This window comes from Scedosporium apiospermum, assembly GCF_000732125.1.
Source record: "Scedosporium apiospermum strain IHEM 14462 chromosome Unknown SEQ_SAPIO_0022, whole genome shotgun sequence".
NCBI lineage: Eukaryota > Fungi > Ascomycota > Sordariomycetes > Microascales > Microascaceae > Scedosporium > Scedosporium apiospermum.
This window is the reverse complement of record NW_015971723.1, coordinates 585,705-610,587: the sequence shown is the minus strand read 5'-3', so window position 1 is coordinate 610,587 and position 24,883 is coordinate 585,705. Positions and strand designations below refer to the sequence as shown.

The 24,883-nt window shown below is 51.3% G+C and overlaps 4 protein-coding genes across 4 annotated transcripts; 2 read left to right on the top strand and 2 right to left on the bottom strand.

Moving 5' to 3' along the window:
• Positions 1 to 641: 641 nt before the first annotated feature.
• On the bottom strand, positions 642 to 4,869 carry SAPIO_CDS0471 (uncharacterized protein; the record flags this gene model as incomplete). The annotated part of the gene is made up of 9 exons (XM_016783242.1): positions 642 to 742; positions 824 to 1,022; positions 1,101 to 1,414; positions 1,473 to 1,551; positions 1,636 to 2,154; positions 2,297 to 3,395; positions 3,453 to 3,618; positions 4,311 to 4,647; positions 4,807 to 4,869. The coding sequence occupies 9 exons, from the start codon at positions 4,867 to 4,869 to the stop codon at positions 642 to 644; spliced, it is 2,877 nt and encodes a 958-aa protein (XP_016646442.1).
• Positions 4,870 to 8,701: 3,832 nt separating this feature from the next.
• On the top strand, positions 8,702 to 10,086 carry SAPIO_CDS0470 (uncharacterized protein; the record flags this gene model as incomplete). The annotated part of the gene is made up of 5 exons (XM_016783241.1): positions 8,702 to 8,834; positions 8,897 to 9,127; positions 9,207 to 9,280; positions 9,342 to 9,511; positions 9,597 to 10,086. 5 exons carry the CDS (start codon positions 8,702 to 8,704, stop codon positions 10,084 to 10,086), a joined length of 1,098 nt encoding a protein of 365 aa, XP_016646441.1.
• A 6,233-nt stretch (positions 10,087 to 16,319) lies between these two features.
• On the top strand, positions 16,320 to 18,859 carry SAPIO_CDS0469 (Endo-alpha-N-acetylgalactosaminidase; the record flags this gene model as incomplete). Its single annotated transcript, XM_016783240.1, has 6 exons — positions 16,320 to 16,443; positions 16,523 to 16,870; positions 16,941 to 17,434; positions 17,520 to 17,608; positions 17,679 to 18,248; positions 18,316 to 18,859. The coding sequence occupies 6 exons, from the start codon at positions 16,320 to 16,322 to the stop codon at positions 18,857 to 18,859; spliced, it is 2,169 nt and encodes a 722-aa protein (XP_016646440.1).
• A 3,526-nt stretch (positions 18,860 to 22,385) lies between these two features.
• SAPIO_CDS0468 (uncharacterized protein) lies at positions 22,386 to 23,421 on the bottom strand (the record flags this gene model as incomplete). The annotated part of the gene is made up of 2 exons (XM_016783239.1): positions 22,386 to 22,874; positions 22,954 to 23,421. 2 exons carry the CDS (start codon positions 23,419 to 23,421, stop codon positions 22,386 to 22,388), a joined length of 957 nt encoding a protein of 318 aa, XP_016646439.1.
• Positions 23,422 to 24,883: the final 1,462 nt, after the last annotated feature.

Genomic DNA, 24,883 nt, shown 5'->3' with positions numbered 1-24,883 from the left:
GTGATAAGTCTTTTTCTTATGCGGTCTGACGAAGGAAAAGGGATTTGTCCGAGGCCGCGTTGGGGAGGAGAAATTGTCGTTAGTTCTTAAGAGGATCTTGATGAAGCTTGGTCATTGTATTTGCTGTTGAGGACGAAGCTCGACGTGTCAAAAGAGGCCAGTTCACTTGAATTTCCACACGTCTTATCGACAGTCACGTGGTGATAAGACGACTTGCAGAGCGACTTCACTTCAACGACAACGCAACTGCGAGACATGTGGCAGGCGGGCGTCTCCAACTGACATCGAGCAACTTGGGAAGATGCAAATACGGACAACTCATAGACGACTGTTACTTGTTGGTACTGTAAACGCCAGCCTCTTTGATTAAACAATAAACAATCTCTGATCCTGGAGGGTCCTCCTCGCCCTCAAGTATTCTCCCATTCTGTTTTAAGTTGCCTGCGATGATGATTCCTAGCTCATGGCCCCTTGCCTAGATGAAGTTTACATGTTTCTCTCTTGCTTCGCTTTGCTTTTTATTCTTCCTCGGTGGTTTAAAAAAACGCCCCTTCGGATATCTATCCGTGTGTATATGTATCAATGATCCCTTGTGCCTCCCAAAGCTCCTTGCAAAACCCCAAGCATGAGGTAGAGGTGCATTAAGCAGTGAAAGACTCTCCGATTTCCCATTTCTGATCAAACATGCGGCATACCCAGTACAACTGATCGTCCCAGTTCACTACATACTTGAATGTCTCTCCTGCCGAGGAAAAAGAATGTCAGTATTCATCGAGCTCGAGAAAGGAGTCGGTTTCTTGGGAGGAAGGGCGGCTAAACTAACTCTTCTTCCGCATCATCATACAACTCTTCTTGATAAATGTGAATTGCTCTGCCGTGAGATCTGCGAGACGAGATCTATGCCGGTCAAGACAGGTGACCTCGAGAGGATCCTCATCAGTGCGGTAATAATGCCAATAAGCGAGTAAGACGTTGGCGCCGAAATGCAATTCCTCGACAAATCTGGGCAGGGTATAACCCTTCTATATTTGAAAAAGGAACACTTTGTGAGCAAGCCGTCCAAGGTTTTGGGTGGACAGTTTTGGATTTTGCATCCATACCTGAGCTCCATTTTCTCTCCCGTGCCGCCGGCGGTCTGCTGACACCACAGAAGCACTGTGGAGGAATATGAATATGGCAAGATAAAGAGTGAACCAACTTCGAGGCTTGTTCGCCTTGAAGCGATTCTCCAGCTGCTTGAGGAACCTTCTCCGCAGCGGCGAAATGATGTCGGTGGCGTTGATGCTGTCGTTTTGCGCGACAACCATCCGAGGCGTGGACACGCGACCGTACAGCGGGTACGACTGGTCATCCAACTCGGGTTGCATGCCTAGCTTATCCTCTCCGCAAATGTGCGACGATCCGACAGTGTGCTCTGTGAATTGGTCAGCGGGCGAGGAGAAGTCAAAGTCAAAGGGTATGGGTGGACTTACTGATTGCGAGCCAGAGTCGGAGGACGTCAGCTAAGAATTTCCACTCTTCAGGCTGCTCATGATCGGAAAGTCCTTTCACCTTTCCAATCCCGCCATGACGTCAGCATATTCTAAAACAGCCATCAACCGAATTTCTGCGAACAATCAAGGCGTAGGAGCTTACCCTGAGATTCTGATACTGCAGGATCACCCAGCGGAAGGTTTCGCGGATCAACTCGTCGTTGTTCTCGTCCTCAGTAACCGCTACAAGAGCGTTCATGACATTCGCATTTATGTATTCCTTGAGCGCCTGGGATGCCTGCCGTATGTTTGCTAGTGCGTAAGGCTCGAGCTCCGTCCGTTTCACAACGTTCCCATCGCGCCAACACCGGTAGGTAATATCGCCGGCCGCAGGCTTGAAACGCTTGACTTGAAGAACTAGAGGCACGGGAGAGATACCAAGGGTGATCGCGATTGTTCGAATACCTTCACCGGACCAGTCGTCGACGTCTCTCATCGTGAACCCCTGCCACCGCTGTGTCAGATTCAAACAACCCTGGGACCCTGCATCTGACCGGCTCAGTGTGATATCGGCAATTTTCCAGCGTAGACATGGAAGCCGATGGATGACCTTTTTCGATTCCTTTTGGACGTCTCTACAAGTCTGGCACTCCCTGTTGGGATCATTCGGATCGGGTTTGCACTGAGTTATAGGTGTTAGTTTGGAAAATTGAGCATTGAACTTATGAAGGTCCCAGACGCCTCTTTAAGGTGAAGGATTAGGTGTTATAGAAAAAAAGCCAAAAAAAAAAAAAAATCTCTGTCAAGGATGGGAAGACGCTTACCCGAGAGCGCTGAAAACGACAACGGATGCAAGCACCAGTCTTGCGCGTTTCTCCCGTTTCCCGTCGCGCATCCTCCGAAAACGCAGCGCGTGTCTTCTTCGCCACTTTTAAAGATGGGGAATCTCGCTCGTCAGGCTCATGTCCCAATTCCAAGTCGTCGCTACCCAGTTGTTCAGGTTCTCCAACAGAGAGAGATTCTTGAGACAATGCGTTGTCGGAGCCCACGGTACGACTTCGATCGGAATGGGTCGTTATAGAACTCTTAACCTGCAACCCGGGATGTTCGAAGGGCATCGCTTCTTGACCGTAGATGTCAATTTGAGAACTATCCTGGCGCTGTTGTTCGTATTGGTTGGTGCGAGGCAGTGCCATGTCGGCATGCATAAACCCTAGGGGATGAGGCCCTGCTACATCACTGCTTTGTACTGATAAGCCTGGGCCATACTCGTGCCGATTCAGCTCGGAATCAAACGCTGGGCCGTTGGTCTCGATGACTTGGTGACGTTCGGCTTGCGGGACAAAATACTGATGAACCGGAGAAGAATCATTCGAGCCCTGTGGTGCCATCGTGTCCATCATCGGGGGATCGACAGGACGGTTACTGTTGCTGGGATGAGTCGGCCCATGGGGTGCTGATGGATCGAGATTGTAACTAGGAGATGGCATATTTCCGTGAGGTTGCGGGTTGTGCATCTGGACTCCTAGACCCTGCATAACATGGTGGTGAGAAGGATATGCGAGAGTCTCGCGAGGATCCGATTCCGTCGGCGATGACAACTGAAATGATTTCGACTGGCTCGCCACCGATCTGTCACTTTGAGCATCGAGAGGCGTAGACCTCTCGGGAAACTCATGCTTCAACCCCACATTTCTCTGGGCGTTAGAAATGGCATACTGAGGGATGGTGGGATACGAAGCGAGGCGTGGCTGGTGCATCTCAATGCCTTGGTTGCTCGAGAAAGGATTCGGTGCTGCGTTGTCCCCTTCCATGATCGGTTGACGGACGTTGACGTTTGGGGGTCGGTGGGACTGTGGTAAGCGTTCAAATTCACGAAACTGGTATGCGGGATGAGGATACAAAGACAAAGAAGGGGCCTGTCTACGGAAGTGATCGTCAGCTCGCACAGTCGACACCACGTTTGGTAGGCTATATGACCTGTCGGAGGATCTGCCGCCGAGAGGTGTGTTCTGGGGGTGGGGCCATACATCAGAGTCGTATCTGATATTGCCGATTTCTGATGGTGCTAATAGCGGATCTGGAAGACCACCGGAGCAGTAGGGACGTTCGGTTGAGGTCAGTGGAGTCTGGATATTCCACGTTTCTGAAGAGGCACGAGTTGGCATCCGGGGGTCCCAGGTAGAAGTTCGAGATGTCGTTGGAGAAGATGAAGCGGGGGAAAGTTGGGGATGAAATATAACTGTCGGTTCCGGCTCTATAAGGGCAAAGGTGCTCCGGTTAGACCAGCTTCGGCGGCTCTTCTTACAAAGTGTGCAGGGTACTCAAGTCCCCGCCGGTGAGCACGGAGATATCAACGCAGTTTTAACAGCCGCTCCACGGAATACGAGCAGATTGCAGAAGAAAAAAAAAATGGCTTGGCTATCAGTGATCCCTGGGCACAGGTGCATTACGCATGGCTAGTGACTGCAACCGTATGACACTAGCGGTGGACTGCCGACGAGGTGTCACAGCGTATGATGCCGTCAACCGTGAGGAATGCTGTCTCGTGCGATTCTCGCAAATCTCTGGGGTCACAGCAACAAGACAATGGCATGACCAAGAAGCCCGGCCACAGAAGTGGGTATCTGGGATGAAGACTTAAGGTGGAGGAAGAAGGGGGCTGGGTTGAGCATTATGATATAGGAGGGAGCGGTGAGAGGGGGATGAATGTGGGCAATACGCCGCAAGGACCTTACTCAGATTGGACTGATACATGACGAAATACATGGGAAGTGATTGCAAAGAGCAAATAAGGCAACCTTTTTAAGCGTATACAGCAATGTAAACTAGGCATACCTTCATGATTCTGATGCTTGGGTTGGGGAGAAAGTCGGCCTGGTTGGCTCCCAGATCCACGGAGATAGGGGTCTGGAACGGGACGGGACGGGTCTATTAGCATGTCGTCGTATGTGTCACGGGTGGCAACGTCGAGCTTCGGCTTGTGAACTGTTGGTGGAGCATTCTTGACCCAACCGGCAAGCTCGGCCGGGGCGGACCAGGCCGCCGTCGGTGCAGCAGGAGTGTGCGCGGTCACCAGAGACGACCGTTTCACGGGACGGCCATCCGAAGAGAGGCTGGCCCTGCTCCGCTTCAAGATCGGATGGTAGTCATCACTGCCGGGATAATGTGAATTCTGACGATGAATTAGATGTATTGACCTCCATCGATGGGGCGAAGGCACATGGACAGACGACATGCCGGGCGGGAGGGGGGAGTCACAAATCAATTTTTTCGAGAGAGAAAGGGGGAAAAAGGCAACGAATTTGTGTTGGAGGGACAAACGAGCGCCTACCTGTGTTGATGTATGACCGCCTACATCGAGGTCGTCTGTCGCTTTATTGGTTGGGTGGGCCATGACGATGGACACCGGGTTTACGACCTTCGTACTTGCTTTCCGGGCAGAGGTACGTTCAAGGTGGTGTGCAGCTCCGCGAGTACCAGGGCGCTCATACGTGGCGGAAACAGAAACAGAGGCAGGTCAATTTGGGAAACCGGTGAGGGTGACTGTGAGTGGGAGTGCAGAGAGGATGAAGAAGGTCAGGGAGGGATAACGAAATGGAATTGGGTGCGAGGGCTCTCTCAGGCTCTGGCCCCAGCTGGGGGTTGGCACTTGGCAGTGTACCTCGTACAAGAATGCATTTGGAGGCCCAGGGTTGCAGCTCCTCTTTCTGTGGCTTTCCGCTCATCAGGTCCGAGTCGGGAAAGTGCAGCTTTAACAACGTCCGTGTACTTCGTACATAAAAACCATAATTATGAAGGGGCACGAAGTCGCTGCACAAGTCTCTGTTTGCAAGGGGGTGTTGAGCTTCCAATGAGATTGGAATCTGGAGGGGCGGACAATTTTGAAATGTTACAATGTACTTTGTACCAACTTTCACTGCATGCAAGGACTTCGGATGAAGTACACATACAACACTGACGAAGTTCCTGTCTTGCTATCCCACGCTTTCCTTTTCTATTGCACCAACCCAACACATGAAGCAACCAACGCCATGCACGCGATTGCTCAACCTGCACTGCACCTTAAAGTGTGTCTAGCCTCTCATGAAGAGCATGTTTGACAAGACAGCACTTTACTAGCCCAGGCCAGTTTCACGCAAGTTATTCCCAGTTTGGTTCATGTAGCGAGTAACCCAACCAGCGACCAGGGAAAGAGGGCGGGACTGACGAAGGAAGTGATTGACAGCATCCAATACCCCATATATTGATGTGCATTGATGTACGGAGTACATAGGGCTGTAGACTGACCCGTCTTGGTTGGCAAGCAAGGCGAGTGGTCTTGCGCTACGTTTATTGTGAGACGGGCTCAATTTCTATCAATCCATCATTGATCCTGGTGGATCGGATTAATGGTCTGGGCCGGACAATCGCATCGAGAGATCAAATGATGCAAGTTTTTTATTCTTGCGTGAACTACATCTATCGGCCGAGTGGATTGGCGATTTTAAGCCCAGGTTTGCTGTTAGTGAGGTTGGGCGTCTTGGCTTAGGTGGTATTGATTAATACTCAATATTACCATGCCTACATTGATATCTGTACACTACTGGAAGCACTTCGCTATAAGGACAGGGTCAGGGTGGTAGCAGACAGCGCGCTGGGCAATGGAGGCATTATTGAAATATATCCGCACAGACCAGTAATTGATACATACTCGTACTAGTCTATCGATGCGTGGTGCGGACGACCTCACCGGCTTCGGAATTTGTTTCGGGGAAGTAACCTGTCAGTTCGAATCTGTTGATTTGGAAGACTTGACTCGATCAAACGCCGCCGCCTTCTCCACTCTTTCTCTTTGTCATCTGGCTTGGCGTCAATACAATCGTACAATCGCAATCCATGTTACATGGTAGTACTATAAAGTGGTAATAATAACTGGCAGCAACAAGCAGGTGGCTGGTTCCTTGACTGCATTCATCTTGTCTTTTTGACTCCCGTGCCACCTTCCCGAGACCAGGTGAATCCCTGTCCTTCTCGCTCTTGCCTCGGGGCTGTCAACGTACGACTGGTTTTACGGCCGCTCATAACTTGGAGAACATGGCAAGCAATGTTCTCATATGGACTGATTGGCTCGGCGTCTGTGGATGGTCTTGGGGGTCAAGTTGCAATATCATGACTGCACAATATATATCAACAATGAATGGTGCATGTGGGGGCAGCATTTTGAGACTAGCCTGCGGTTCCTGAACCGCGGAACACGGCTCGGAGTGCAGACTTCGACGTTGGAGACTTGGAGTGGTGGTCCAGTCCCAAGAGACTAGACCCAGAGAGGATGGGGGTGACCAAACTGAGCAGCAGCAGTGCGACGAAGTAAACCACGTACATGGGGCATGTGTTCTTAAGTACGTCATGACTTCCCTCTTCGTCTTCCATTTCCCTCCCCTTCCCATTCCCCGGGAACAGAGTAAAGCAACCCATCTCTAGGGAGTTTTCTGCATTTCATTTCGTAATGTAATTGCTACCCCAAATTTCGGGTCGAGCTCGGAGGTCGATGCGAAGTAGCGTATTGATAGATTATAACTGGGGACGTTAAGATGGCCTGGGTGGTCTGATCTGTGCTGCCCCCGCCTAGTATAAAGGCAGCCTGAGGCCGCCTTGGGGGCTTGGGGGCTTGGAGAATGGTGGGTATGGGTTTACTAGGTTAGTGTCAGAATTGGATCGGCGTTGCTATCTTGGTTCGTTTTAGTGTGTGACCGTTGCGGTATTTCGGGCGTGAAGTAACCGACGATGCCCACTACGACCGCTTGGCTGGCCTTGCGATTTACATTGGCTCCGTCGTTTCCATCAGTGATGTCCTTTCGCAATGACCATTGGGTGAATGCTGTGTGGAACCGCCCATGCGATCGAGTGTGATCGAAACTTTACTTCGTACTTATGTTCCCTCTCCCTCCCTCCCCCTTCGGCTCTCGCCTTTTCCAGAGCCCCAGCATTCTGCCCCCAAAGTTCCAAGATCGAAGTTCTTGTGCGATAAATGGACGCCACCCCTTTCAGGCAGATGTTTGTTAGGCTAACGTGGACTGCAGAAACCCGAAATCCCGGTGCACTTCATCCTGCAAGTGTATGATGGGTCGCGACTTTTCTCGCTTGTTCGGTCAGGTTTCCTTTGCTGGATGAGCCTATGCAAGTGTTCAGATGCGTCTATTACACGCTCCCCTCCCTCGAATCCAAGTCCATGTAGGTGGATGATTTCGTCCAGACGCAAGCGCCTGTCGGGCGGCTCGCTCTCTTGAGCCCTGCCATCTTTCCCGTCAAACTTTTTTTTTCCAAGAAACAGTCCTAGATCCTTTACCTACCTCTGCCTGCTTTGATTATTTCATACTTACTTGGACGATGTCGACATGTGCCCCGTCAATATACCTACCCTTCACCTCGGGCCCTTCCTTCTGCTGCTGGGAACCCCATGCAGCCTTGTTCTACTCTCTACTTCTTCTTTTGTTAAATATCCTCAGTCCTACCTTCATGCTTGTCCACCTGGCACTCTGTTTTGGCACTTTCATCTATTGGTTCGTTAGGGAGGGAAGTTGCACCCCCATCAAGTGTGCATCCACAAGCTTAGCTGCCTCCCTAGTCCCTACTCCTTGGCATCGCTTTCCATTCTTAGAGCCTCCTCTTTCACTCACTAATAGCAGCAACAATGAACAATGATTCAGCTATGCTATACACATAATCACATAAGCAGATACATGGGATCTGACAGAGCAATGAACCTTGGACCCCTGCACATCTCCCCTGCACCTTCCTCCTCTTCCCCACGATCTTAGCCGATCTGTCCATAGATCCTTCCAATCCCGATAGTTAACCTTGAATCGATCACATTGCAACTTCCATTCTGAGAACTGAATCATCTGCTACGCCTTATTCAGCCTTATTCAGAATCAACAACCCAACTTGTGTGATTCAACCACCATGATTCAGAGAAACCCAACTATGCCCCCACCTCCAACAGCCCCCAAACTGTGAACTATATAAAGAACATCTCTACACAGCCAAACCTAAACCTTTTACCATCTTGGAATCAAACAACATCCCCGCTCGACCACGACGACATTCTTCTCAGTGATATCCACTGCTAGCCCATACCCCTTGACAATATTGGAAGCGTTTACTACTCTACAGCTAATCCCCCGAGACCAACGCCTTAACAAGGACCCACTCACACCTTGTTAACTCTTTCTTTGAACATTTTGACAATGTTTTCCCACCCCATCATCCAGGGCCCCCTCGTGTGGGATGGATCCATCGAGGCTTCGCCCGAGCTCTTCACCTTGACTCTCGAGAAGGAGGACCAGGTCGAGATTGACACAGCCCTTGAGGTTTTCAAATGTAAGTACCACGTTCGCTCTCTACCAATTTACCAGTGCTGACAGTTTTATTTCTGAATTTAGCCTACGGACTCGACGGCGGCGACGTCTCCGCTGACAACTTCCCCCTCCCCGGACTGAAGAAGCGCCTTGAGAAGGTCAAGGAGGAGCTCCACAATGGCGTGGGTTTTTACGCGATCCGGGGCATTGACCAGTCCAAGTATTCGGTCGAGGATTCCGTCGTTATCTACCTCGGTCTCGCCCGTCACATTGGAGATCGCTTTGGTCTCCAGGATCGAGATGGCAACATCCTTTGTGAGTTTGAGGGAGTGGATGTTCAAACCCGCGCTGCAGTGCAAAATTATATTAATCCTTCTGTCTTCCATGATTACAGGTCACGTTACCGATTCCAAAGCCTGGAGCGTCCCGGCAGAGCTTCGTCATGGAATTCATTCCAACAAGAGCCTGGTAAGAGTCTAAATCACACTTCGAGTCTTACGGTTTATTTTCTAATATGCTTCTGTCCTAGCCCTTCCATAATGACATGGGTTGCGATATCCTCGGCCTTCAAGTTCGGCAGAGTGCCTCCAACGGCGGATCCACCTATCTCGCCTCCGCCGCGACCATTTTCAATGATTTGGTTAAGACTAAGCCCGACGTTGTCGAAACTTTGTTGAGCCAAACCTGGCCCATTCAGGTGTAAGTGTCTCTAGGCATTTTCTGGGGCAACTTCTTTTTCTTGTCTCTCCTTAGCTTCCGGAGACCCTGGCTAACGTTCCTAAAGGTCTGGCCAGAAAGCGAACTACATCCTCGCGCCTTTGATGAAGATTTTCGAGGGCAAGCTTTTGACCAGCGTCGATCCTGGTCGGCTCGGCCCTTACCCTAGTGCCGATTCGAAGCCGAGCGAGGTTCCAAGTCTCACTGAGTCCCAGCAGGCGGCTCTCGATGCCCTGATGGAATCTGCTAAGAAGCACGAGGTCCGCGTTTCGTTGAACGCTGGAGACTTGTTCTTCATCAACAACTGGGCAGTCCTGCACCGCCGTGATTCGTATCATGACGATGACGACACTTCGCGCCACTTGGTTAGGCTCTGGCTTCGGAACTCCCAGATGGGTTGGGCTGTTCCTGAGGAGATGCAGATGCCGTGGAAGGCCGCCTACGGACGGAAGGAGGAGGATGGCGTCTACGCCATCCTGCCCATGCCCGAGTACAAGGTTCCGCGTTATACAGCTGGCTCCGCTGCTTTCATGATCGAAGACAGCGATGATGAGTGAATTGCGCAGCGCAAGGGGCTTGTGAGAGCTCTGATTTGCTGGCGATTTTAAATTAGTCTAACTCGAGAGCATTCCCAGATTGAGCATAGCTCCTTTTCCGGAAAGTGGAAACTCGTTATTAGGGACGTCGGCTGGAGTTGATTGCAAGGTTTCGAGCTAGTTATAATGGAGAATAGATACCCACCATTGACTTTTTCACTTTTTCTGCTTCTGACTGTCTGACGTGCCCACTGACTTACTTGATGTGTTGGATGCTCACAACTTTCTCAGAGCCATGGATGTCCTCGAGACCAGAGATGCTCTAATTCCAACCTATTGGTATCCGATCTCGCTCTTGACTTAACGTCGCACTCCGCAGACCATCACCAATTAAATAAGCTCGTCGTGGGATGTCTTAACCGGTCCAGCAACGATTTGAAATGCCCTGATTGCCCATGTGTAAGCTCATTTACGCCCGACATATAGGGTTGCGTCATTGTACCTCTCCCCCAGACATGCGGCTTTGATCCGATCCCTGGCTCCAAGCTCAGGGCTGAGGGAGGGGATGAAGGAAGCATCCTCCCGCAGGCCAACGCTGCGGCTCCTTGTGATGAGGCACGTGACGCGGCTTTTTTTGGACCTGGGAAAAGCCTCGACGTATCAGGAACAAGATAAATATGGTCGGTCCATTGTGAGAAGAAAATAAAATACGAAGTAGTTTAAAAGCGTCACGAAACCCCCCATGTACCCAGTGATAGGTCACCTGTCAAGGTGCAGCTTCCTGCACGAAAGGGAGGGGTATCGTGGTGGTATTCAGAGATCCGAGAATCCGGGATTGTGATGCCAGATGTGGTGGAGACTTGTCAGACGGATCAATTCTCGGGACTCTACATAATAGTAGTGCGCCAATTATGCAAACTAGTTGTGCACGTTCCTGATCCACTTTCTTCTGTTATCTTTTTCCTCTGAGTTTTTTTTTTTTTTTTTTTCCATCATTTACTTTCGATATCCTAGCCCTTCTCTAAAGAGGATGTCCATAACTGTCACCAGCTCCATCGAGACGAACTTTAGCGGTCTTTTCCGATGGAGTAATCTACTTCGTAGAGAGGAGTGAGGAGAATCTCACAAACCGTCCCTGGAGGCCTTGTGCGTAATAGTTGCTACCTCCACAAGTCCTCGCGGAGAATCGGCAAAGAACAGACTACACTAGCTCGTCGGAACTTGGAGGCCTCGGCCCGGTTATGAGTTGGTCTTGCCGGGGGCAGAATGACGAGCTCGGCTTCGGCAGCCCAACGATGCTTCGTCCTGCTGGGCCTCTTTTACGTGCTGGCTGTAAGTCTACTTGTCGTACAAGAGGGAAGGGTTACTTGAAGGTGTAAGCTACGAAGTACATATTCATGGGGTATCTGGCCGGGTAAATATTTCCCAAGATCAAAGAGGCCCAGCAGGTTCAGGATATGTTCTGTACTACGTAACGATATCAGCCTCACCAGCCGTCCATCTGAGTGGACCAACGACCCTTGTCACGCAAAGCATCTAGGCGCCCGGGGGTGGCGGAATGCCCGACGATTGGAGGACTTGAGAGATTAAACCGGTGTGTGATATCGGGTTCGGATCTCTTTCTGCCATCTGGGAAAGCGATGTCTTCTAAAACCGGTGAAAACTGCGAGAGCTGAGATCCGGGATATCGTAACCACTCTGCAAGCACCACGTTCTGTCTGTGGTTAGCCTATCAGTTCACTCGCATGGCAATTCGGCGGTATATGCAGGTGGCAGGTGGTCAACTGCCATGGGGGTTTTGGTGACATCGCGTAATCCTTCGATTCGTCGTCCCAAGTTATCAGGTCCTTTTTTTCGATGCGGGAAAAGAAGGATCAATGAATGCACCGGTATGTGGGGATTTGTGGGTGACTTCAATGTGGGATTTCACTTTTCCATGATTGGCATCTCGCTTTCCCATGACTCGGTAGGAAAGCGGCCCAGATCGGCTGGAGTATAGTGTCATACTACAACCCTTTGACCGGCGCCTCACGATACGACACACACCTCGTACTTTCTTGGCAAAAGTGCAACGCTGGGGGCCAATGGACAGTGTTCTAGTAATGTATCTCCCTGGATGTGCCTCAATTGGAAATCCGAGGCTGAAGTGATAGTTTACTGATAGACTGATAGGGGTACACCAAAGACTGACATACTTGTACCAGGCTATCACAAAGCATCTGAGGTTGGGAGCGGGGAAATACTACTGCTCAGGCGAGCTGAACATCATCCGCAGAGATGACAATCCTCAGAGGAACCCGAGAGGGAAAAAGAAGAGAGCGCCATCACTTCTCGGTGCCGAATTCCCAAGGGGTCCCAAGGGGTGAGCGGAGCCCAGATGGCGCAACGCCTACTCTTATAGCAGACTGCGCCTCGCACGGCGATCTTCGGCATCCATTTCAACCAATAATATATCAAGAGGACAGCGAAAGATGCGTCTGGCCATTTCCCCCGCCCACCTCAATGGTGCGACGATATGCCTAATGTCAGCCTCACTTTCAAGGAAGAAGGGGTCTAGGCCAGGTCTATGGGTCGATAGAAGATCATCTTTCTAACGGCGAACTTCCACGAGGTCATCTCAGGCCATATGACCCTCCGATGGTGTCAGGGATAGGTCGAGGTTGTTTAAGGTTTGTTAAGGGGCTGCGAATGGTCGCATTCTCTGCGTTTTGATGGGATTCATACTGTCATCAGTTTTTTTTTTCCATTTCGACACGTTATGAGTGTGACCTTTAGTTTATGATCATTTATGGCAACTAGCTTGGGGAAACTTCGTTACAAGCGGGGAAGAGCGTGCTAATATTCCGAGCTATAGTCTTCCTTCTCCAAGCCCGCCGACGAAGAGGCAACTATTCCCTGCTACCCATTTTTGCCCAGCCACGAGTAAAAAAAGAAAAGAAAAAAGGATCGAGTGTTCATTTTGGTGGCGACTTTCTCAGTGGCGAGGATCAAGTGATGAAAAAAAAATCGTAGTGTCACATCCTCCCATACCACTATCCCCCACATTCTCGCCATTTCGGCTCCGAATCCGGTCCGACCAAAGCACTTTCAGGAGAGAGCAGTCCTATTCAAACTAAAGTTGACGCTCTTTGACCCTGGTCCCGGCTTATGGGCACATTCGTCTGATCTTCATCAAATTCTTCTGGAAGCTCTTCTGCTCGGGCTTGGCATTAGCAAGAACCGAACCAGGCAGACCTGGACCCCGGAATTTCGGTGTTTGGGGGATTGGAAGTCAAACGGCACCTCTCGGCCACTGATGCCTAGATACGGTTTTGCCACTTAAACGGGTTTTAATAGTGATGGGTGAGACACTCTTCTCGCTTTTTCAACAGGGCTAGTAGGCCGGGGGAGGTTGTGTATGTCGAAACGGTTTAAAAGCGAATGTTCTGTCAACTTTTTTTTCTCAAGCCAGAGTTGCTAAAACCAGACGCTAATTCTTCCAGCAACCCGGTTCAAATAGAGTTTCTATTTAATGGGTGGCAAGGACCCCTTCTCGCATAGATGAGGTGGAGACGTTCTTCTTTCTAGACTGCACTAGTGTTTTAGTCGTCCCACAAGCAGGATCCATTTCTCGCCTCCAGAAAGTGGTCGCACGGTATGGCCCAGCAATATCAAGCTCTGTGAAGTATGCGAGATTATATTTAACTGGAAGGCTATATCTGGCTCCTACCTAGAGCACGGGATCGCGAACTTATGCTCGATGCCACCTCTTCCAAGAATGCGAGGACAATCATCCGAGAAAGGGGAATCCGCTAGGGATGGGTCAACATACACCGATATAAGCTTTCCTGTGTTGCGACCCTGCGACCCTGTTATCAAATAGTCAAATAGCCCAAGAAAGGTCCACTTGGTCTCAGTCCCTATCACTGGTAGTGGCCGGAGGTATTTCGGACAGGAGAGTAAACTAAACTGAAGGGCTGTTACACTAAAGAAAAGGGAAATATCTCCTAGCTTTGGACCATCGCCCTTCGCCATACCAAATCTCCGCTGCGCTAGAGCTGATATTAGTGCAGGTTGGAAACACTACGTACGTAACATCGTAGCATGGCGTAGTGCGTACACCGGGGACCCGCAGTTAGATTCGCCGTTGAAGCGGATCATTTGGACATGTCAAAGCTCAATCCGTCTAGGAAACTCGGCCGCGGCCGGAGATGTGGTGGGGGGTTGTGGGCGGTTTTTCGGAGTTCACATGGGCTCTTTGGGTCACACCGGCGACTCTTGGCTCTTGGGCCTTGGACCTGAGCAGGGTTTGTTAAGGGGTCGTGGCGAACGTTGGGGCATGGACGAGGTAATGCTAGGGTGGGATTTTAGTGGGATTTTGGGAGCAGACTAAGTTTAGGGGGGATAATCTAGAATGGGATGCGGACGAGGGCAAGTCGTGGGATGGACGGAATCATTCCTTGTGGCCATGATCCGTGACCTTCTTGGCTCAGACGAGGAGTTTATTTTAAGACAAGACCAGGGCAAGTCTAAATGTGTTGGTACGTTGGGCTGCTTCCATGATTTGTGCAATACGAGATCCTTTTCACTTGGATACGTCGAGTGATGTCAGGTCTGAATCGGCACGGGCGGACCGCGGCCGGAGTGGGAGCTGGACTGCCGAAGCACTCCCGGAGGCTGTCGAGGCATCTCCGGTCCTTAAAGGGATACCGCATTCACATCCCTTTACAAGCAGCGGCCCCAATAGGCAAAGATCATCGGCTTATTCTAGAATGACCTTGCGGTATACCGTGCCCACGGGAGTCTCCAGATGTGAGTCCTTGGTGTAGCTATGATTCTCCTGGCCGGATCTAAGGTCATCCCCATATTCCCAATCTTCTGGGGTGAGCAACTCATACTCGACTCAGACAGACCGTCCAATATCAGGCTGAAAGTGTACGTCTTGAGAACTGATGCCACCCAATTCCTGGCTGTTGAGAGTCAAGCCTATTAACGGGGGCTTTTCTTATTCTTCATTTTTTTTTATCCTTTTCTAGTCAAAACAGACCCCAACATTTTCGGTTTTTAGCTGCGAGCTATAAAAAGGGTGCATAGGGATTCGGTCCAAAAGCAAACCCAATCCAGGGGCAACATGGTGACATTTGATCTAATGAAGACGAGACTGCGCAGCATCCTTCATCCAGGATACAAGCACTCACGTAATAGAGCTCGCGCCGCAAGGGTGAAGAGAGACATGGACGAATACTTGGGAAATTGCCCTGGTCTCACATTGCTTTTACGACCAAGGCGCTAAGATCTGAGCGCTGAGCCAAGTCCGTTGGGGCAAATATCTGTTTTTTCTTTTCTCACCATGTTTATGGAGGGTTTTGCTTTTGGCCGATCATCGTCTCTACTTTGCGGGATGGCTTGACCAATTGATGGAGGCTCCAAGAGCACCATGTTTTTATTTTGTCTACGACGCGAAGCAGTCGAGGTCAGATGGTTTTTGGTGGTTCTGGGAAAGCCATGTCTTTTCGTATTCCTCGAAAACTGGGAACGAGCTGGCCATCGAGCAGGGAAGAAGATCCATCGAAAGGAGTTCGATGGACGATGGAGGTGCCGGCTACCCGTGGTTTAATGGTTTTTTTCTCTTCCCTTTCGGTCGGGGATGATTTCGCGTGTCTCGACAAGTTGAAGACTCTTCCGGGATCCGGAAAGGGGGAGTGAGACATGCATCTTATCCTCATGGCTTCTCACCGGGACCTGGGGAGAGAATACGGATGTTCCCCGTCCGGAATGTCGATGCTCCCTCCTTCTCCTTCGTCAGGACCTTTTTCCGTGCCGGCGTACCGGGGGACTCGAAGAATCACAACACGCGTTTTGCAATCTCCTCCATTGTGAGACATGGCGACATTGGAAAGATCAGAGGAGTTTCGGATGCAAGACTGCCAATATGCGGCACGTACATAAAGAATGCGGCCGCTCTCCCCGTAATGTCGATCCTAGGAATTAGCATCGCCATCACTCTTTTTTCTTTTCTTTTTCTCTCTTTTCTTACCGGCGCCTCCTCGCCTGGTCTTTTAAGGCCCTGTCCCCCCCACACTCCCCCAGATAATATCTTTGATTCTCTGTTTTCTAAGAGATTTTGCTCTCTGGTCCACTCGTTCAGTGTTTTTGGTTGATGTTTACCTAGTGATAGTGCTCTCACTCCTTTACGAACATAACATACCTGCCTAGTTTTAGGGCGACCATTCGTTTCTGCACTGAAGGGAGCCTATTCATAAGCCCCGCGAGATATGTTCAAGTCATTGACGCTTCTCGCGTTGGGCGCCACTGGCGCCCTGGCCGGCGTGGTCACGAAGACTTGGAGCATCGATTGGGTCAACGCCTCCCCTGACGGCTTTGCTCGTCCTGTAATTGGTAAGAAGCCCCCTTCTCTTTCGTTGCTGTTCGTGGTGTCTTTCTCCCTTGACTGCTAACACATTTCCGAATGGTGTAGGCGTCAACGGACAATGGCCTTGTCCGCCCCTCGAAGTGGACCTCGGCGACAAGGTCGTCATCCACGTTACTAACAACCTCGGCAATGAAACCACCAGCATCCACTGGCACGGTCTCTATCACGAAGGGACTACGAACATGGATGGCGCTGCTCACGTCGGGCAATGCCCTATCCCCCCCGGCAAGAGCTTCACCTATGAGTTCTTCGTCAACCAGCCGGGTACCTACTGGTGGCACGCGCACGTCGGTGCCCAGTACTCCGATGGTCTCCGTGCTCCTTTGATTGTCCATGATCCGAAGGATCCCTACATTGGTGAATATGATGAGGAACATACCGTGACCCTTTCTGGTAAGGAATAATACCACCGGATACCCTCAGGTTGTTCGACTCTGAAAGTCGCTAATGTTGCCTGCAACAGACTGGTACCATGATGAGAGCCCTCCCCTCCTCGTGCAGCTCTTTGATATTAGCAACGTCAACGCCCGTCCTCCCCTGCCCAGCTCCGGTCTTATCAATGACGGCCAAGGGGCAACCTACAAGTTCGTCCCCGGCAAGAAGTACAAGTTCCGCATCATCAACGTGTCTGCTCTGGCCGGTGCCATCTTCTTCATCGACTCTCACTCCTTCAAGATCGTCGAGGTTGACGGAGTGTATACCCAGGCCGCCGAGGCCGAGCAGATCTACATCACTGCCGGTCAGCGCTACTCGATCATCGTCGAGGCGAAGGAGGGTGCCGAGTCGAACTATGTCATCAACGCCATCTTTGATGTGAACCCTGACTTCCATCATCCTCTTCCCCAGGTTGGATTTAACTTGAACGCTACCGGCGCTATTCAGTATGACGCTGCTTTCGGAGCTCCCACTCCCAGTGTTGTCAGCGCCTTCAACATCTATGATGACTTCTCCCTGGTGGTAAGTTCTCCAATACCATTATTAAATAATAAACCGATTTCATTTTGGGCGAAAAAAAAAAGCCTAACCATTCCGGTACTGTCAGCCTTATGACAATCAGCCGACCCTCGGTGAGCCTGACCAGCAGTTCGTCTTGAACTTCCGCATTGGCCTTGATGGGGAGGGTGTTCCTCGGTAAGTGATATTCTAAAACGAACCCGATTCACACCTCAAGAAGTTTGTCACGTCTAACTTCATAATCCAGAGGCTTCGTCAACAATATAAGCTACGTCCACCAAAACGTACCCACCGTCTACACCCTCCTCACCGTCGGCCAAGACGCCAAGGACCCCAAGGTCTACGGCCAGGTAAACCCCTTCGTAATTGAAAAGGGCCAAATCATCGAAGTTATCCTCAACAACCTCACACCCGGCCACCACCCCTTCCATCTCCACGGCCACCACTTCCAAGTCCTCAACCGCTCCCCGAGCGGTGCCGGGGCCTACAAGGCCGGCGACGCCGTCCCCGCCTCGCCCGTAAAGCGCGACACCGTTGAGGTCGAAAGCGGCAGCTCCGCGCGCATCCGATTCCGGGCTGATAACCCAGGTGTCTGGCTCATTCACTGCCACGTCGAGTGGCATGTCCCCATGGGTCTCACGGGCACGTTCATCGAGGCGCCGCTTGCGCTGCAGAAGATTATTGGGAATATTCCCAAGGCTCAGTTGGAGATTTGCGATGAGCAGTGTTTTGGGACGAGTGGCAATGCGGCGGGGAATAGGGCTGATCATTTCGATTTGACTGGTGCTGCTGATCCTCACCATGTTCCAAAGTCGGGGTATGTTTCTTTTCCATGACAAGTGGATGGACGCTCGGATCACTGACGTTTTCTTTTTCTTTGACAGTGCTATTTGGGAGAAGGGGAACTGTGGCAGCAATCCTACTCCTAGTGGTCCAGATGGTTCTAACCCTACTCCTGGAGGTGATGGCAGCGACGGCGCCGACGGCGCCAACGGTGCCGATGGCAAGAATGGAGAAAACGGAGCCGACGGTGGTAAGGGAGGCGACGGTGGTAGCGGAGGCGACGGTGGTAGCGGAGGTAACGGCGGAAACGGCGGAAATGGAGGAGACGGTGGTAATGGCGGCAGCGGTGGCAATGGAGGAGATGGAGGCAACGGCGGCAATGGCGGTAATGGTGGTAACGGAGGCAATGGAGGAAACGGAGGCAGCGGAAGTGGCAGTGGTAGTGGCAGTGGCAGCGGCAGCGGCAGCGGCTCCGGTGGTAGCGGTAACGGCGGTGATGGAAATGGCAGCGGTAATGGAGGTAATGGAGGTGACAGCGGGAACGGAGGCGATGGTGGTGGTGCCGGCGATGGTGGCGACGGAGGTTCCGGAAGTGAAGAGCCCACAGAGGAAGAGTGTGAAGATGTAATCGTTGACTCGGAGTAGAGAACGGTGAGCAAGCAGACGACCCAGCCCATGTCTTGAATACTCAGCTGCAATATAGGCCGAGCGACATGCGTTGGGGACTTCCATTCTTGTACTAAACCTTTGAATTCTTGTTGTATAGGCGCCTTTGGGATTGGATTTCTTTACTGTAATAATACATCTTAAACACGACCCCAGTTTGGTCATCGAGAATTGCTATTTCCTTGTTCGGAACTGAGTAGGTCCTGTCTCAGACTGAGCAAAAGGTGAACAGGGTGAGCAGCGAATAGGTCACTTCCCCTGGCGACATGCTGTTTTCTAATGGTAGAGCGCTCGACAGAGACTCGAGGAATCGTGACTTGAATAGACATAGCAGCTGGATTCAGCACCGGCAATTGTGTCTGTTACTGAAAGCGGTTTGGAGAGCGGAGTAGCCTTTTCTGTCATTCTCCTGGGCATCACAGTGGCTTGGGAACTTGTGAGCTGCGCCGGTCTCCATCTTCTGAGATTTTCCAGATACACAAGAGCGAGACACCGTGGTCGCAGCCGACGCAAAGTAGATTCAGATTGCGACCGTCTGCGACAGTGCCCGGAACAATCTTTCGTGGATATGAAAGGTACAACTGTGTTCGCGAGAGCCATCGACTTTGCCCTGGAGTCCCAAACTGTCTCATCACTTTCGCCCTGTCGCATCCCCAGTATGGCACCCAATTCCAAGGCCGCCGGCTTCTTAATGCATCGCTTCCTAACCTCTTCTCTCCTCATTTTACCAATCTACTACCCCAAAGCACTTACCGTGATGATCCACGTAGTCTGGACCCTTATTTTCCTCCCCTGCCCCGTGCTGCCGAGTGTCTTTTCGGCTTCTGGTCCTGGACAATACCGTCGGATGCCACGCCTGTAAGTCTGTGTTCTCGCTACTCTCAATGTAAAGGCGCGACGGACCATACTTCCCAGATTCCACCTCCTGCGCCACAGCTGTAAACCAACGGTGGAACTCTGCGTATAGTCGCTTGAACCCCCGTGCTTCGAGTGCCTGTCCGAGAAGCTTCCCCCAGAGCTTTGGGTCCTCAGCCTCGCATTCCAGGTTAAAGGTCCCAAGCGAGGTCTCGTCGCCACCCAGAATCGTGGGTAATAAGCTGCAGACTCCCAGTCTATTATCCCAGAAACAGTCCCATCATCAATCCTAGAGTCTCCTCCTTCTGTTGGGTCATCCGGGGTCCTCTTTCCGAAGGTAGAAGATGTTTCCCGCATCTGGCCGGGAAAGGAGTGGGCAAGCTGGCTTTGGTCCGGGGGTTTCGACTGTTTCACAGACCATCATGGAGCCAATGCTCCATCGATTAGGGCTCATCCGAGCGATGGAGAGCCCGATTGGGGGTGCCCTCTCGCTACCATGGTGTTAGGTAAATCATCGGCAGACACGGTTGAGCCTGGACATACCAGAACATCGAAGCGAGATGCTGCTGTCTGTGTCTGTTAGCTGGGCGATTGCGTTGAAGATGTGCGTAGGTAAAGAAGCTGGGGAGGATTGGGCCGAAATGCTTGATCGTTTAAAAAGGCGTAAATCCATATTTGCCCGAAGAGAGTCTTGTATTTGATCAGTACTAGGTGTTTGCTTCAGACATGGTACGCGATGTAAGACAGCAAACGATCAAGAAAACAAGTAAGAGCTCGACAAACGCCACGGGGCAGAGATTGACATGGAACAGAGGCTCAAAAGTGATGCAGGAAGAGAGAGTGCCCACCCCCCCGACAACGCCACACTGTAGCTGTCGGTCAACGGAGCGCGGTGTCTCCTCGCTAAGATCTCTCAATCGCGGCAGTCGCCCATCGCGCCGCGTCCACTGTTTTCACCTCTGGAGCACTCTTCCAAGGAGCATTGACGGATCATAGAACCATGGGAGTATATCGAGCGCAATTTGGAGTTCTTCAGTAATAGAAAAGGTGCTAGAAAGTAAAGAGGATTGTTCAAGACGAGATGATGACGGTTATCGGCGGCTCGTCTACATCGGGCACGCCTGACCGATACCCTCGACGTAATGGAAAGATAGAGTTGATAACAGTTCTAAACACGGAGGACAAGACTGGAAGCTACCTCTAGAGTTAAACAGACTTGCCCGAGCTATAGACAACCCAAGCACTTGGTTGTCAAATGGACAAGAGTGTATAGTCCCAAACCCTGGAAGATGACATGACGAAGACTTGTTGCAAGGACTTAAACCCTCCCCCAAGGACTAGACCCACAGCTATAGTCTTCTTCATCGACCACTAAGTAGTTTGTCAGACAGGAGGCTGGCTGACCTTCTATTAGGGAAAGCTCGCCGGAGAATTTGATCCTGGCGCGCCCCATCCTGGCGGGCTTAACTTTTTGGGGATGTTTGTGCAGATTCATAAAACATGGGCTTGATTGAGCCACATAGTTCGTGCACTCCATAAAGGAACAACCCCGGTCTCGCGCATCAGATTGATGAATCCTCATCCTCGACCTCCTCCCATCAGGGTTCTCCAAGCTCTTCAGACTCGCTCGTGTATGATGCTGTGCTCTCCTTCCCGACACCGTGATGGCATTCCAATATCTGAGGGAATAAAGTTCACCGGTAGCTCCACCATCCGCCCCCCTCGGAGTGGGGATGGGAATAAGTCCTCTCCCTAAGAGGCGACGGAGGAAATCCTCCGACATGGGTGGACGGGGCTAGTTCACCGAGAGCATCCGACATCCCTGACACGGACTCCGTCGATCATAATCCTAGTCGCCTCCAAGCGAGATAGGGGCATCTCCTCACAACCAAACATTCAATTCACACTCGTATCCCTCGATTCCATAACCAGCACGCAGGGTTCCCATCCCGTCACCCGTCTCCCCGGGAAAGTGAAGGGGGTTCCTACAGTGTGTGAGATCCATCGGCGTACTCCCTGAGTACACTACACAGTACACCTGGCACACAGTAATGGGTATGACAGAATCAAATGCCAAGTGTGCTTCGTAGTCGCTGCGGGAGGTACGCGGGGTTTTTGCCTCGAAAATATCGAACTGACGCTCGCGATGCCTTTCGATGTAGTGATGCAAAAGCCGGGAAAGACAATCCGCCACAAAATATGGGCGGCAGAGGCATCATATATTAATGGAGATAGGGTGAGCCAGACCACGCTGATCAATGGTTTTCTTTTTATTTCTTCTCTTTAATTCTTTTTTGAACGATTCTCCTTTTTTTCCCCCATTCATTGAAACCCGCATTGGTGCAACAAGGTGGGTGTGGGTTGACCGGTCAGATCGGTTAAGGCTGCGAAATCCTCCCTGTCCATCATCCCACATCGGAGCCACGGATCCGTGGACCGTCTCTGTAGGGTAGGCCCAGCCACATCGGTTTCTCCCAATGACATTGCTCCCCTTCTTACTCTATCTGATTATTATTGATCCCTCTATAGATTTCTATCCGTGTATCATTTCCCTCATTTCCCCCGAGTCTATGGGACTAGATACCCTGTGTCGTTAACCTTAATATCCAGGTCTATTCCTCTCTTCCCCTTTCCTTGCCATCTCCTTGAATCAACGATGTGATGCTTTTGGCACCTGAGACATCTCCCCAAACTCTATCGCAGATGCATTAAAGAAATTCGAATCTCGATTCTTCGGAAGGATCGCCTCGGCCTGCTTCTTCGGCGACCACCAGTAAACAGGATACTGTTTCTGGATATTATTAATGAGCAGAGCCACTGTGAACATGAGGATGCAGCTTAAAAGTACAAGCGGGACGAAATACCACCCCAGCTTGATGCAATTCTCATCGACCACCGCTATGAGGGCCGTGGCGCCGGCCGGGGGGTGAACGGTGCCGGTGATGCCCATCAGCACCGTGGCGACGGCGCATGAGAGGGCACCGCCGATGAAGCGGACGGAGTGGTGGTTCGGGAGCATGCCGAAGAGTTTGGACATGCTGACGCCGAGGATGGAGGCGATGATTTGGGAGCAGATGATGTTTCGGGGCTGCGCGAAGGGGGATTGGATGGCTTGGAATTCTAGGACGGCTGCCGCACCCTTTTGAGGATTTTACTCCTCAGTTAGCACTAGCACGGTTTTTCGTTTTTTTATTCACCGGACAGAGTGGAAAACTTACGAAGCTAGCTACAATCACGGGAGCCCCATTCTCGACAAACATGGGGATATGCTGCGTCAACACGGCAATCAGGCTAATCGAGCACACGATGCCCACGAACGCCCAAAATAGATCCAAGATCGGATGGACGCGGGCCGGGGGCGTTCTCCGATGACCCAGAAAGTGCGCTATAGCGTAGGGAAGGCTGGAATGCACCCTTGACAGGCACCCGACCTCCTCCTCTACATGGGGGTGGGATTCGGCGCGGCTAGGACGCCGTAGTATATGCGGAGGGTTTTCGAGTCCGTCGTGCTTAACCCCGTCCGCGTCATAACTCAGGTCGCCAGGTCTGCTTTTATTGCTATGGGAACTCGGGGGCGGCAGAGGTGTGATGGAGTCTAGTGAGGAGTAGGAGGTGGAAATATTTGTGGTGATGCCGCGGATTGGAGTCCCTGCAATCGACGGAGGTTTGGTTGGTAGATGGCGCATGTCGGCAGACTAGGGACAGGGAGGGAGGAGGTTGAGGTTGCAGATGGCTAACCCATGATCAGGATGACCTGAGCCGAACATGGACATTTGGGGGGAGGGACGGTCGGTGATGTAGGGTAGATATCTCGGGGCCGATTTTAGCTTTCTCGGGGCTTCGGGGTTGTGGGGAGGAGGAAAAACAGATCCAAGGCCCGGGTACGGTAGCCGGGGGGGAGAGGACGGTGGCCGGAGTCCTGGATCGGATCGGAGATGTCCAATGGGCCAAACCACAGGTGTGGTGGACAGAATCCCCTTTGCCAGAGTATTACCTCCAGCGAAATGGGACGGTCCGGGTTTAATAAGAAGGGACGGGGAGGACATTTTGTGGCATCGAGTTCCGTTTAAGAGTGGCTTTCTACGCGTTCATCACTCGGAATTTCTTATGCCCATTCTCCACGAGGGCGCAAGTTGGTCCTCGGGTAATGAAGAAAATATCATGTAATGGGAATTACTAGCTCCACAGTCCAGGTCTTTTTGGTGGCATCAGAGGCGGTGTTCTACGGGAACATTTCGTGTGGGAAGGGGGAAAGGGGGAAAATCCTGCGATGTTGTGGTTTTGATATCTCCGCGGAGGTTGAAAACATTTTGTAAGTGGGCAGATCAAATGGTGGTTGATCTGGATCTGATCCAATTCAGTGGGCATTGTTTGTTGAGGTCAACTAGCAGCGGGTGGTCACAGGTCGCCCCGGCGCTAAAACCTGTACCGGTCCAGCGGCGACCCTTCTCATTTGTACTCAACATGGATATCAATGACATCCAGGTCGAGGAGGGTTTAACCGGGCACGGGAACACATTGATCAATGGAGCCGTTGAGCAGTTCGAAGAAGCTGCTCCTTATTATGTGATCATCCCCAGACTATTTCTTCTTCTCAGGCGCTCTTTCCGAGTTCTAGCGTGCTAGAGTAGTACACTAATACAAGATTTACGAACGATGCAGCAAACTAGTGTACAGAGTAATACCGGCTTGAAGCAGCTGATGACGCCTTCCCCGCTCTTCCAAGAACGTACCTGGTATTACGAGGGAGGCGTTTTCGGAAAGAACAAGGAATCAACGAACGTTGCAGGGAGCGACCTGGCTTCGTGGACAGCAATTCCAGGCCCAGAACCACGGCAGATCTCAAGTTCAAGAGAGATCTGCATCAAATGCAACATCAATCAATCTTTGCCTCGCTCGTGCCTTACCTCAGATCAACCAGTCAAGACGGCGACCCATCCCACACGGCTTTGGGCACTTCATTCCTCAACTATTGCAACATTGAGCCACAGTCTTGGCTGATGCCGCCAAGGTCGGTTATCTGCGTCAATGAATCAACACATTGAAATTTGATCATCTCCAGTAGCATTCCTGTTTGCTTTCTTCCTCTGTGTCGGGGTTTACCACAGAATCGGGGATTACTGGACTTTATTTATCCCTTGTCACTCC